The sequence below is a fragment of the Schistocerca cancellata genome, chromosome 9, assembly GCF_023864275.1.
Source record: "Schistocerca cancellata isolate TAMUIC-IGC-003103 chromosome 9, iqSchCanc2.1, whole genome shotgun sequence".
Taxonomy (NCBI): domain Eukaryota; kingdom Metazoa; phylum Arthropoda; class Insecta; order Orthoptera; family Acrididae; genus Schistocerca; species Schistocerca cancellata.
The window spans coordinates 358,210,824-358,225,605 of NC_064634.1; the positions used below are offsets into that span (position 1 = coordinate 358,210,824).

A 14,782-nucleotide genomic window follows, 5' to 3' on the forward strand; every position below is an offset into this window, starting at 1 on the left:
ACAAAATTTTAACAGGAGACCACAGTGGTGTACACAGTCGTAGGAGTCGTAGGCTTTTTCCATATCTGGAGATAGAAAGCGCGAGGATCGGCATTTGTTCTGTTGGAGGTATGGGGCCTAGGGTAGCTGCAGAAGTTGACCACACTTGATGACGGAGAGACGATGTTGTTGTTCGTGTGCCCGTGGACGAGTCTGGATGAGATGGGTTGAAGGATCTTGCCGTGGGCACATGGTTTGAAAGAAAGAAGGTTTTCCGGGAGCCTGGTTTCGCAAAGAGGAGACTTTTTAGGTCTTCGGTAGTTGGAGTTGGAAGGCAATGTAAAGGATGATTTTATACAGAAATGTGTTTCTAGGAAGATGAAAAAAAAGTTCAAATGTGTGTGAATTTCTAAGGGACCAAACTGCTGAGGTCGTCGGTCCCTAGACTTACAGACTACTTAAACTGAGTTAAAGTAACTTATGCTAAGAACACACACACCCATGCCCGAGGGAGGACTCGAACCTCCGACGGGAGTGGACGCGCAGTCCGTGATATGGCGCCTCTAACCGCGCGGCTGCTCCTTTGCAACTGATGCTTTTATGTTAGGTGTTGTGACTGACGTATTTAATTCTGTGCTTGGCGTGGAATGGAGACAAGGAGCAAAGGCAACAGCAGATACGAATTAACGTTTGTTACTGAACCTTATCCTTGTGTTTGAATATAGCAACAAAAATGGATGACTTTCTTGAACAATCATCGTGAAAGAAGGCAAACATTGATGAGGTGATCCTGTATAAACAAGCTTCTCCTTCCACTCAGCACGTGCTCGTAGCTTCCCCAGCCCTTTCACACGTCGGTAATTGCCTGCTAACGGAACGCCGCGAGTGCAACACCGCGTTGTACGTACTCTTATATTAGCGGACCGTTTCGCGCCTACCAGCTGATCAGCGCCAGTCACAAGTGTGCATCCTCGCCGTAGCCATGCCTTCGCTCGCTCCTACAGTGAAGCTCAACGACGGCAGGAGCATGCCGGCTTTCGGGCTCGGCACCTGGCAGGTAAACATTTAAAAAGGAGCACTCTCTGAACATGAACTCACAAAGTATTTTGTATTTTGGGTATCTGCAACTTACTTGGTAAAGAGTAATATAGAGTGTCTCAAATTCGTGGATTTTAAAATTAATAAACGCCGTCTCCGAAATACATACACAGTGTTAAAAGGTCATAGATGTACCCATCGCTCCTAGCCAAGATATGTTATTCAGTAAATACTGTCTACATCACATTGGCGAACCAAGGGTGACAAAGGCGTGGGTCCAGCCTAATTTAGGTTTTCCGTGATTTCCCTAAATCGCTTCAGGCTAATGCCGGGATGATTCTTTTGAAAGGACACGGACGACCTCCTCCCCTACACTTCCCTAACCAGATGGGACCGATGACCTCGCTGTTTGGTCTCCTTCCCCAAATCAACCAACCAAGCTACCATTAATTTCGTAAAAATTGGTGGTGGGTGGATCACGTCATTATAGACCCTTGTTTCAAATTTGCCTGCATCTAAAAGGAGGAAAAAAGTTTAAAATAAGAGGGCACTAAAAAATTTTTAGAACTCGAAATTTGCAATAAAAAATAGTTTCTACCAACGTGATTACTTGGGGCACAATGCAAGCTACTGTGTGGAATGGTAGAAGGTGGCACTTTCTTACTGGTGTGACAGCAGGGTGACCCGCTGTTGGGAAGACTAGAAGCGACCCGTACGAGAGACTAAGATGGAATAACAGCGGAACGGAAACTATCATAAGGATGCTGTTTCGTCACGTCCTCATGGCTAGGAGCGCTTGGTCGCTCCCTTTACAAATCAAATACTAGTGAATTTTATTACGTACTCATCACTTAAACGTATAAACAATCCAAGTTAGCTAGAACGCCATTGTAAGGTAATCGCTCGCAACAAGCGGAAGATCAGCATGCATGTTCGAAGGAATATTGTACCGTACTTTCGGACAACACAGGCACTGCAATATCGTATTGATTGACAGAGTTGTTGATATCCTCCTCAGGGATATCGTACAGAATTCTGTCCAATTGGCGCGTTAGATCGTCGAAATCCCGACTTTCCCAATTGTGGATAGATCCGGCGACTTTACTGCCAAGGTAGGGTTTGGCAAGAACGAACACAAGCAGCAGAAACTGTCCCCATGTGCGGGCGGGTGTTATCTTGCTGAAATGTAAGCCCAGGCTGGCTTGCCATGAAGGGGGGAGGGAAACCCAATCGTAGAATATCGTCGACGTACCGTTCTAAGGGTGCCGCTGATGACAACCAAAGCGGTCCTGCTATGAAATGAAACTGAAATGAAGTGGCACCCAAGACTATCGTGGTTGTTGGACCATATGGAGGGCGACAGTCACGTTGGTGTCCCACCGCCTTCTGGGTCTTCTCCTGACACGTCCTTGCTGTTCATCGGGGGTGAGTTAGAAGCGGAGCTCATCACTGAAGACAATTCTACTCCAATCAATGAGAGTCCAGGCTGAAAATGTGATGGTGGGATACCAACCTGACAGTCAGCCGCCATACGGCCCAACCAGGAGCGATGGTCTGCTGTAACCGCTTCATAGCAGGACCCCTTTGTTGTCGTCTGTGGCACCTTGCATCTCAGCGGTACGATGGCGACATTCTACGTCCCATTTTGTTGTCCTTCATGGCAAGCTACCCTGAGCTTACATTTCAACAAGATAATGGCCGCCGCACACGACGGAGAGTTTCTACTGCTCGTCTTCGTGCTTGCCAAACCCTAACTTTGCCAGGAAGGTCGCCCGATCTGTCCCTGTTTGAGAACGTTCGGAGCATTATGGGCTGGGCCCTCCAACCAGTCCGGGATTTTTGACGATCTAACGCGTCAATTGGGCAAAATTTGGCACGATATCCCTCAGGAGAACATCCAACAACTGTATTAATCAATCACAAACAGAATAACTATTTGCATAAGGGTCAGAGGTGGACCAACGAATTATTGAGATGCTCAGTCCGTGAAGCTCTTTCACTTGAATAAACCATCCAATTTCTTTCTGAAATTGTAATCGTTTATTTGTCTGTACATGTAGATCATATCCACTGATTTCCATCCCATTCGGATAATTCCTTCGCGGGATGTCTTTTTTTATATTAAAAGCGTACTTTCACATTATAAGACGTTGTGTAAAATTTTTATAAGTTGGCAAAAAATCTTCGAGTATGCAACCTTGTCTGAATCTGACATATCATTCAGTAAAATCAATTCAGCATGGAATATTGTGAAATGAGAGACAGGGGAAGAAGCCATAGAAGATAACATTATATCTGTTAGTGGGTGAAAGCACTGTACAGCACAGTTCACGTGTAGCAGATACAGTGAAGCGCCAAAGAAACTGGTGTAGGCATACTTATTCAAATACAAAGACATGCAAACAGGCAGAATACGGCGCTGCGGTCGGCAACGCCTATGTAAGACAAGTGTCTGGCGCAGTTGTTAGATAGGTTACTGCTGCTACAATGGTGGGTTATCAAGATTTCAGTGAGTTTGAACGTGGTGTTATAGTCGGCGTACGAGCGATGGAACACAGCATCTCCAAGGTAGCGATGAAGTGGGGACTTTCCCCTATGATGATTTCGCGAGCGTACTGTGAATATCAGTAATCCGGTAACCTCCGACATTGCTGAGACCAGAAAAAGATCCTGTAAGAACGGGACCAACGACGACTGAAGAGAATAATTCAAAGTGACAGAAATGCAACCCTTCCGGAAATTGCTGCAGATTTCAGTGCCGGGACATCATTAACTGTCAGCGTGCGAACCATTCAAGGAACCTTAATCAATATGGGTTTTCCAAGCTCGTGTTCCCTGCACGACACAAAACTTTACGCCTCACCTAGGCCCGTCAACACTGACATTGGACTCTTGATGACTGGAAACATGTTGCCTTGTCGAACGAGTCTCGTTTCACATTGTATCGCCGGCTGGACGTGTACGGGTGTGGAGACAACCCTCATGAATCCAAGGACCCTGCATGTCAGCAAGGGACTATTCAAGCTGGTGGAGGATCTGTAATGGTGTGGAGCGTGTGCAGTTGGAGTGATATGGGACCCCTGATACAGCTAGATACGAGTCTGACAGGTGGCACATAGGTAAGCATCCTGTCTGATCACCTGCATCCATTCCTGTCAAATATGCATTCCGGCGGACTTGAGTGACACCTCATACATCCAGAATTGCTAGAGTGGCTCCAGGAACACTTTTCTGAGTTTAAACTCTTCCGCTGGCTACAAACATCCCCAGACATGAACATTATTGAGTATATCTGGGATGCCTTGCAACGTGCTACTCAGAAGACATCTGCACTCAATTGTACTCATACGTATTTATGGACAGGCCTGCAGCATTCATGGTGTCAGTTCCCTCCAGCACTACTTCAGACATTAGTCGAGTCCATACCACATTGTGTTGAGGCACTTCTGCATGCTGGCGGGGGCCCTAAACGATGATACGCAGCTGTACCAGTTTCTCTGGCTCTTCGGTAAATTTTTAATAATGAATTTCTAAAACGTAGGTGAAAATATTGTTGCAAATGTCTGGCTACCTATCCGAGTGGTAAGTGAGGCTGATGGCATGCGGGTTCGATTCCCAGTACTGCCTGGGATTTTTCCTTCGTGAGAGGACTAGTACGAGTTGCACTCAGCCTCATGATGCAAACTGAGGAGCTACTCGACCGATCTGTAGCGCTTCCAGGGTCAAGAAACCCAACAACGACCGGGAGAGAGGTGTGCCGACCACTTGCCCCTCCATAGTGCTCACAGTGACGCCACTGATGAAGGATGCCACGGCGGCGGGCGAGCCCGATTGACCCGTCTAGGGTCAGAGCGTTGAAAGTCGAATTTTTGCAAATATTTCATAAGAGAAAGCAAAACAAGTCACTGAAGAAGCAGTGCAGAGGACAATAAATATTGATGGCTCAACCCCATCTGAACTAAGGACTATGACTCTAATAACTGAAAGTTCGTATGGGCTGGGTAACACCTCCAACAAGACAAGTTCATAAGGGGTGGGTAATATCTCCAACAAGACACTAACAGTTGTGGCCCAATATATACACTCCTGGAAATTGAAATAAGAACACCGTGAATTCATTGTCCCAGGAAGGGGAAACTTTATTGACACATTCCTGGGGTCAGATACATCACATGATCACACTGACAGAACCACAGGCACATAGACACAAGCAACAGAGCATGCACAATGTCGGCACTAGTACAGTGTATATCCACCTTTCGCAGCAATGCAGGCTGCTATTCTCCCATGGAGACGATCTTAGAGATGCTGGGTGTAGTCCTGTGGAACGGCTTGCCATGCCATTTCCACCTGGCGCCTCAGTTGGACCAGCGTTCGTGCCGGACGTGCAGACCGCGTGAGACGACGCTTCATCCAGTCCCAAACATGCTCAATGGGGGACAGATCCGGAGATCTTGCTGGCCAGGGTAGTTGACTTACACCTTCTAGAGCACGTTGGGTGGCACGGGATGCATGCTGACGTGCATTGTCCTGTTGGAACAGCAAGTTCCCTTGCCGGTCTAGGAATGGTAGAACGATGGGTTCGATGACGGTTTGGATGTACCGTGCACTATTCAGTGTCCCCTCGACGATCACCAGTGGTGTACGGCCAGTGTAGGAGATCGCTCCCCACACCATGATGCCGGGTGTTGGCCCTGTGTGCCTCGGTCGTATGCAGTCCTGATTGTGGCGCTCACCTGCACGGCGCCAAACAAGCATACGACCATCATTGGCACCAAGGCAGAAGCGACTCTCATCGCTGAAGACGACACGTCTCCATTCGTCCCTCCATTCACGCCTGTCGCGACACCACTGGAGGCGGGCTGCACGATGTTGGGGCGTGAGCGGAAGACGGCCTAACGGTGTGCGGGACCGTAGCCCAGCTTCATGGAGACGGTTGCGAATGGTCCTCGCCGATACCCCAGGAGCAACAGTGTCCCTAATATGCTGAGAAGTGGCGGTGCGGTCCCCTACGGCACTGCGTAGGATCCTAAAATCTTGGCGTGCATCCGTGCGTCGCTGCGGTCCGGTCCCAGGTCGACGGGCACGTGCACCTTCCGCCGACCACTGGCGACAACATCGATGTACTGTGGAGACCTCACGCCCCACGTGTTGAGCAATTCGGCGGTACGTCCACCCGGCCTCCCGCATGCCCACTACGCCCTCGCTCAAAGTCCGTCAACTGCACATACGGTTCACGTCCACGCTGTCGCGGCATGTTACCAGTGTTAAAGACTGCGATGGAGCTCCGTATGCCACGGCAAACTGGCTGACACTGACGGCGGCGGTGCACAAATGCTGCGCAGCTAGCGCCATTCGACGGCCAACACCGCGGTTCCTGGTGTGTCCGCTGTGCCGTGCGTGTGATCATTGCTTGTACAGCCCTCTCGCAGTGTCCGGAGCAAGTATGGTGGGTCTGACACACCGGTGTCAATGTGTTCTTTTTTCCATTTCCAGGAGTGTACATAATCACTTATGTAATGCATCATTAATTCAGGTTGGTTTCCCAGACTGATTAAAATTTGCCACTGTTAGGCCCCTCCATAAAAGGGTGACTCCACAGATGTCAATAACTACTGCCATTGTCGCTCGTTACATCATTTTCTAAAGTTTTTGAAAAGAATATGCACTCCAGAGTTGTCATTCACCTGTGTAGTGGCGGGATACTTGTCCAGTCACAATTTGCATTTCAAAAGGCACTCTGCGGAGAAGTAGAACCGTCCATTTGTCGCTCTGATACAGTCGACACTTGGCAGCATGACAGAAGGACGAAAATATAGACATCTGTTATGGCTTAGGTGCCAACACGCAATAGCTTCTGAGAGAAAAAAAGGTTGAAGTTTCGACGCGAATTCATCAAGCAACTCGAGCATTGGTGGCGCAGTGGCTAGGACAACAGTCCGAAATTTTGCGCCCTGTGATGATGTTTGGTTTGTGGGGCGCTCAACTGCGTGGTTATCAGCGCCCGTACAATTTCCCAACCTTTGCTCAGTCCAATTTCGCCACTTTCCTGGATGATGATGAAATGATGAGGACAACACAAACACCCAGTTTGCGCCCTGTGATAGAACCCCATCTTAAGTCTTTTTTTGTTTCCTTGTCACGAAAGTGTGTGACATCAATACAGCTTATGACATCGTGAAGTACAATGGAACTGATAGCTAAAGAAATAAGAATTTTACTAAAAATAGATTTAACGTCACAATTGACACAGATTAACACCTTCCAGAAAACCGCCACCAACAGTTTTCGTTTGTCTGCAAAAAGTTAGTGACAAATTTGGTCCTTGAGTAAACCAGTTAATGGAACGACATCAGAAGACGCACGCAACAGCCGAAAAATCTGGAAAGCTGACAAAAGGAACCTGTCACCAGTTTCTGGACAAAGTGCGACGACCTTACGTAAAAATAAAGCCGTTTCTATGTATTATTTATACGAGGATGGGCAAGACGATCCCTTCTTATACGATGGGCTGTTTGTCGATGGACTCGGAATACCGACATGTTCTAGTCTTGAACATGGCTGACGTTCAACATAAGTATTTAAGATCGCGAGGTTGTTTTCCTAAAGATATTTTTATGCTTTGAATGTTTTTGTGAATGCGCTGATTCTCTTCAAATACAAAATACAAAGCAAACATCGAAATACTAGAATCCTTATGTTTTTGTTTTTCAACTACTATTAATTTTACCGGGTGTCCCAGATGGAATGGTCAGTATTCAGTGTAACGAACATTCGAATCAAAAACGTCTAGTAAACATGGACTCTACACAGCTTAAAAGGTATGAGCACTTCCTCATCTTCGATACTGTGAAACAAACCTCTTCTACTTTGCTTTCTATAGTTAAAGAGGTGGCAGTGTGGACCAAAAAACGAGAAAAATGTCCAGTAAACATGAGTTCTAAAGCGCATACCTTATGAGATGTGAGGACTTGTACATATTCACTACTGTGCAACACATCTCTTGCACTGAACGAGTGCTCATAGCTCTTGAGATACGCGTTTTAGAGCCTATTTTTACTAGATAATTTTTTCTTGTTATGATTCGTACTACTTCCTCCCAAAAAGTGGAAAGCAAAGAACTCGCAGTAGATTAGCTACTTTTCACATCATCGAAGATGAGGAGCAGTTCATAACTCTGAACGTACGCATTTTAGAACCGAGGTTTCTATACTTTTTTGCTTCGAATGATCGTTCCTGTCATGTCCCTGAGTATTGGTTGTTCGTCCTGGGACACCTGTATAATATCTGTGACAAAACAATGTTTTAAGCAATATTTGATATGCATATTTGTTTTGTCAACAGTTCCATTTTATTTTACAATGTCACAAAAAATATTGATGTGACATAGTCGTACTTCCGTGACAACAAAAACTGGATTCGAACTCGGGGCACAAAATTTCGAAACTGCACTCTTGCCCATTGCACTACCAACCCACTTGATATACTGATATACTTGGTATATTGCGCGGGTACACCGATGAAATAGCGTCGAAAGTTTAACCTCTATTTCCCAAAAAATTATTGAACGTTGGCACCCAAGCCGAAATAGATACACCTTTGTTTCCATCCTTCTTTCACCATTCCAAGTTTCGACTGTATCAGAGAGAGACATGCAGTGGGTTCCCCTTGTGAGTCAACTACTTGCTCATTTAATCAGCCATAATAAAATCTTTAAATAATAAAGTATCATCAGTTGGGATCTTCTGGACTTCCGAAGGCACTTGACTGTGTCAGTCATAACAGCCTACCTCGGAAGTTTTTATGGAGTATGTGGTTCTGCACAATCCTGTTTTAATTCGTATAAGAATGTTGCTCTATGCTGCTCAGTTAATATAAAGAGGGACGTCAAATGGGGAGAAACTACCATAGGAATCCTACAGCGTTTGATGATTGATTCACTGCTGTTTTTGCGTTGTGTTAACGAGCAATCATTTTACTTGACTCAGGATGCAGAATTATCCTTGTTTGCAGATGACAGAAGTACTGTTGTGAAGCCGAGCAAAGCATCATCGGTGAAAGTTTTTGAGTGAAAGTTTCTGAGTGGTTTCACACAAATGGGCTACCTTTAAAGTTTGAAATACACACCTCAACCAGTTCTGTGCAGACGAAAGTATCCCACCTCTTATTAACCTAGTGTACCAACAAGAAACAATGAACAGGGTAGAAAATTCTGAGTTCTTAGGTGTACATACTGCTGAAAAATGAAAGTGGAAAACCCATATAGTAGACCTACTATGTATCACGTTTAGGTCAGGCTACTTTTGCCAAAGGAATAACTGCAGCCTTGAGGACACAGAAGTCAGTAAGTTAACGCATTTTCATTCATTTGTGTCTTATGGGAACATACACTGGGGTAAATCCCCACCTTGGCAAAAAGTATTCATACCGCAAAATAAAGGAATTAGAATTATGTGTTGGGTTCCACGCGCACATGTCGCACGCATCTCTTTAAGTAATTGGGAATAATAACAGCAGCATTACAGTGTACTTATTCACTTATGAAATTTGTTATGAACGTTCCATTTAAGTTTGAGAGTAACCGAGATATTCACGTACATACAGTACCAGAAGGATAAATTATCTACGTTACCATTTAATGAATTTCACTTTGACGTAGAAAGGAGTGAAATAAGTAGGTACAACACTGTACGACACTCAACCGACGGAAATGGAGGTAAAGTGTCTGACAGACAGCAGGAGCGTTTTCAGTCGTTCGTTAAGGATATTTTTCTTAACAAAGTCTTCAAAAATGGCTCTGAGCACTATGGGACTTAACATCTGAGGTCATCAGTCCCCTAGAACGTAGAACTACTTAAACCTAACTAACCTAATGACATCAGACACATCCATGCCCGAGGCAGTATTCGAACCTGCGACTGTAGCGGTCGCGGGGTTCCAGACTGAAGCGCCTAGAGCCGCTCGGCCACACCGGCTGGTAACAAATTCTTCCATATTCCTTAGAGGAATTATTCAATGGAAATAATTTGAACTTTTTACCGAAAAAAGTAGCTGACCAACATAAGGCCATCAAAATATTTGTGTCATTTTTTAGATGTATGCTCTAACATAAAAAAAACCACACACCATGAAGGAGTAATCCGAATGGGATGGAAATTGGTAGAGATGATGTACATGTACAGACAAATACATGACTGCAATTCCAGAAAAGTTAGATGTTTTATTCAAGAGAAAGAGCGTCACAAATCGAGCGAGTCAACAACGTGTTGGTCCAAAATGGTTCAAAGTCTCTAGGCACTATGAGACTTAACGTTTGAGGTCATCAGTCCCCTAGAGTTAGAACTACTTAAATCTAACTAACCTAAGGACATTACACACATCCATGCCCGAGGTAGGATTCGAACCTGCGACCGTAGCAGCCACGTAGTTCCGGACTGAAGCGCCTAGAACCGCTCTGCCACAGCAGCAGGCCAGTGTTGGCCCTAGTACAAGCAATTATTTGGATTGGCATTTATTGGTAGAGTTGTTGGATGTCCTCCTGAGGGATTTAGTGCCAAATTCTGTCCAACTGGCGCGTCAGAGTGTCAAAATCCCGAGTTGGTTGGAGGGGCTTGCCCACAGTGTCTCAGACTTTCTCATTTGGGGAGAGATCGCGTGAGCTTGCAGGGCAAGTTAGTGCTTGGCAATCCCGAACACAAGCAGTAGAAACTCTCGCCGTGTGTCGGCGGCCGTTATCTTGCTGAAATGTAAGCTCGGAATGGCTTGCCACTAAGGGCAATAAAATGGGGCGTAGAATAGCGTCAGCATACCGCTATGCTGTAAGGGTGCCGCGGATGACAACCAAAAGGGGCCCACTATAAAAAGAAATGACGGCCCAGACTGTCATTGGGCTGTATGGCAGCAACAGTCAGATTGACATCGCACCAATGTCTGGGACGTGTCCAGACATGTCTTCTCTAGTCATCGAGGCTCAGTTCGAAGCGCGACGCATCAGTGAAGACAACTATACTTCAGTTAATGAGATTTTAGGCCAAAGACGTGCCTGAAGACGACCCAGTCAGTGGTGGGATACCAGCCCGACTATCGCCCGCCACATGACCCAACCATGAGTGATGGGCTGGTGTGCCATTTCAGTCCATAACAACACCCGTTTGGTTGTCATCCGCTTCACCCTTACAGCACAGTGGTGCGTCTACGACATTCTATGCCCCATTCTGTTGCCATTCATGGCAAGCCACCCTGGACTTGCATTTCATTAAGATAATGCCCGCTTGCACATTGCGAGAGTTTCTACTGTTGTCTTCATACGTGTCAAACCCTACTGGGCTAGCAAGGTCGCCAGATCTCTCCCAATTGAGAATTTTTGTAGCATTACGGACAGGGCCATCCAACCAGTCCGGGATTTTGACAATCTAACATGCCATTTGCACAGAATTTGGCACAACAACTTTACCAGCCAATGCCAAGCCGAATATCTGTTTGCATAGGGGCCAGAGATGGATCAAAGTTTTATTGACACACTCAATTAGTGAAGCTCTTTCTCTTGAATAAATCATCCAATTTTTCTGATATTTTAATCATTTGTTTGCCTCTTACAAGTACGTCACATCTACATAATGTTATTTGTTTCACCCTATTTTTGTTCATTTTGTTTCAATGACACGTTTCACATCATAACGTTTATCGTGAATATGATCCATGGAACAAGCAACTAACTAACTAACTAACTAACTAACTAACTGACTCAACTTCCTTACATCTAAACACACTATGTCCGAAGGGGACGAGGGAGAGTGTGGTGGGAGGAGGAGGAGTGTTGGCTGTCCCCCCCTCCCGGAAGATGGGGTCATCTATTTTCCATTTATTACTAAATTCTCACGTATTTGTAGCAATAATTCGCAGATTTAAGATTGTGGTGTGTTACAGAACATGTCATTTGGTATGACTGCTCAGTAATATGTCACTTTGTAGACACAAGGATGTTTAGTTCAATCCTAGTCTGCTAAAAGCCTATTCTAACAGCCAACCTAAGTGTAGTTTTGGAGGTTTCTCCTATTCATCTGGTCATCCGTTACACTTTATCCCAGCAACTCAAAAAACGGAGGTATCAAAAAAATATGTTGTCAAAACTAAATAACAGAAGACGTGAAAACAACACAATAAACTCACCAGCAGTGGCAAATGCGAAGTTTCGTACACAAACAGAGTGCTATAGAATAAACTTTTTAAAGTGCATTTCCTGTTTTTCCACACTGTGGGAAATTAATATATCGGCTTTTGCCGATTATTTTCGTTGCTGTACATCAAGATTTTGCCAGTCATTTTAATTTTGTCCGATTTCAGATTTTTAATTTTTATTACCAACCTAACATTATTGGTATAGCTTTTTGTGAATAACTCGTTGTAAGCCCAGAATTTAATCATAAGAGGAATGAAACAAAAAACCAGCATTCATATTCGGATTAATAATACAAAAACTGTGCTTCGCATACACCAATGAAGTAGGGAAATAAATTTATCACTTAAGTATGAAAGAAAACTACTTTAAATTAATGAGTGGATACCTACACTGAACTGGTACACCTGCCTAATATCGTGTAGGTCCCCTGTGAGCATGCAGAAGTGCCGCACCACGACGTGGCATGGACTCGAATAATGTCTGAAGTAGCGCTGGAGGAAAGTGATACCATGAATCCTGCAGGGCTGTCCATAAATCAGAAAGAGTACTATGTGGTGGAGATCTTTTCTGAACAGCATGTTGAAAGGCATCCCTGATATGCTCAATAATGTTAATTTCGGGGGAGTTTGGTGGCCAGCAGTAGTGTTTAAACTCAGAAGAGTATTCCTGGAGCAATTATGGAATTAAGGGGTGTCGCATTGTCCTGCTGGAATTCCCCAAGTCACTCGAAATGCACAATGGACATGAATGGATGCATCTGATGAGACAAGATACTTATGTATGTGTCACCTGTCAAAGTCTTTTCTAGATGTATCAGGGGTCCCATATCACTCCAACTGCTCACGTTCCATTCCATTGCAGAGTCTCCACCAGTTTGAACAGTCCCCTGCTGACATGCAGCATCCATGGATTCATGAGGCTGTGTCCATACCCGTACATCTCTATCCACTCGATACAATTTGAAATGAGACTCGTCCAATCAGGCAACATATTTCCAATCAGCAACAGTCCAATATCGGTGCAGGCGGGCCCAGGCGACTGTGTCATGCAGTCATCAAGGGTACAACAGTGGGCCTTTGGCTCCAAAAGCCCATATCAATGGCGTTTCGTTAAACGGTTCGCACGCTGACACTTGTTGATCGCTCAGCATTGTAATCTGCAGCAGTTTGCAGAATGGTTGCACTTCTATCACGTTGAACGATTCTTTTAAGTCGTCGTAGGTCCCGTTCTTGCAGGATCATTTTCCGGCCGCAGCGATGTCGGAGATTTGATGTTTTACCGGATTCCTGATATTTACGGTACACTCGTGAAACGGTCGTACGGAAAAATCCCCCCATCATCGCTACCTCGGAGATGCTGTGTTCCATCGCTCGTGTGCCGACTATAACACCACGTTCAAACACAATGAAATCCTGATAACCTGACATTGTAGCAGCAGTAACCGATCTAACAACTGCGCCAGACACTTGTCTTATATAGGCGTTGCCGACCGCAGCGCCGTATTCTGCTTGTTTACATATCTCTGTATTTGAATATGAATGCCTATACCAGTTTCTTTGGCGCTTCAGTGCATAATGCTTCCAAAACCAGGAAAGCCACCAGACAACTCCAGATCATACCACCCAATCACGGTACTCCCAGTAAAAGGGAAAGTATTCGAAGCAATACTCAGTAACAGACTGTCAGACAACGCTGAGGAAAAAACCATCATCCTGAAAAGACAATCAGGATTTAGGAAAGGAAACGCCACTATAGACCTCAGACTAAGCGTCTGTTCCAGTATAATACAAGAAATGAGCTTAACGAAGCAGACCTAAGCTCTGGGCCTGGAGATAGGCAGTGTGTTCGACAAAGTGTGACTCAAGGGATTGTAATGGAGATTTCAACTCAACTAGCCACATTTCTTTCGAACGTCCTAGACAACAGGTCATCAAAAATATATCAAGATGAAGCCCAGTTTGTAGCATTCTTCCCAGAAGTATGTGTGCCACAGGGTGCGATTCTCTCGCCCCGTTATACAATTTATGTACCTTTTGACATTCCACACACAACAAAATGGAATGATGGGCTGGTGCTCTATGTAGATGATACAGCTTGCTGGTGGTATGGACAGTCTGTGAAGGAAATCAACAGAGAAATCAGTAAATGCATCAACCATCTAGCTAAAAAAGTGGAGGATAAAGTCAAACTTCAAAAAACAACTTCTGGTATTTTATCACAGACAGTTCTCAAGGAACAGAAACTTGAATCTACAAAATGCTTAAGTCCAGCTGTGAGGGAAAAAATGCAACTCAAGGAGACCGCCGTCTATTTAGGAATAACTCTGAACAAAACCATGACATAGACACCACACGTCTGAAGTATGAGAGAAAGAGGTTACAGGCGCATCCTAATCTGACTCACAATGGGTGCCAACAACGATACACTGATTCGCATTTGTATGTTAAGCAGAATGCTAGATACGCCACCACTGTTTGGGTAGAAAGCAGACACATTAAACAGAAATTACTGTCACTTGAAAGGCAAATTCTCCGTATAACAGGAAGACTCGACAGAAGAACGAACAATAACATGGTCTACCGCAGC

General features: G+C 45.0%; 1 protein-coding gene across 1 annotated transcript in view; it reads left to right on the plus strand.

Moving 5' to 3' along the window:
• Nucleotides 1-961: 961 nt before the first annotated feature.
• Nucleotides 962-14,782, plus strand: part of LOC126101412 (aldo-keto reductase family 1 member B1-like) — a 40,373-nt gene continuing 26,552 nt past the window's right edge. Inside the window, exon 1 of the mRNA XM_049912074.1 lies at nucleotides 962-1,036. Within this exon, the coding sequence (XP_049768031.1) occupies nucleotides 962-1,036 (75 nt within the window). The remainder of the gene's footprint in view (nucleotides 1,037-14,782) is intronic.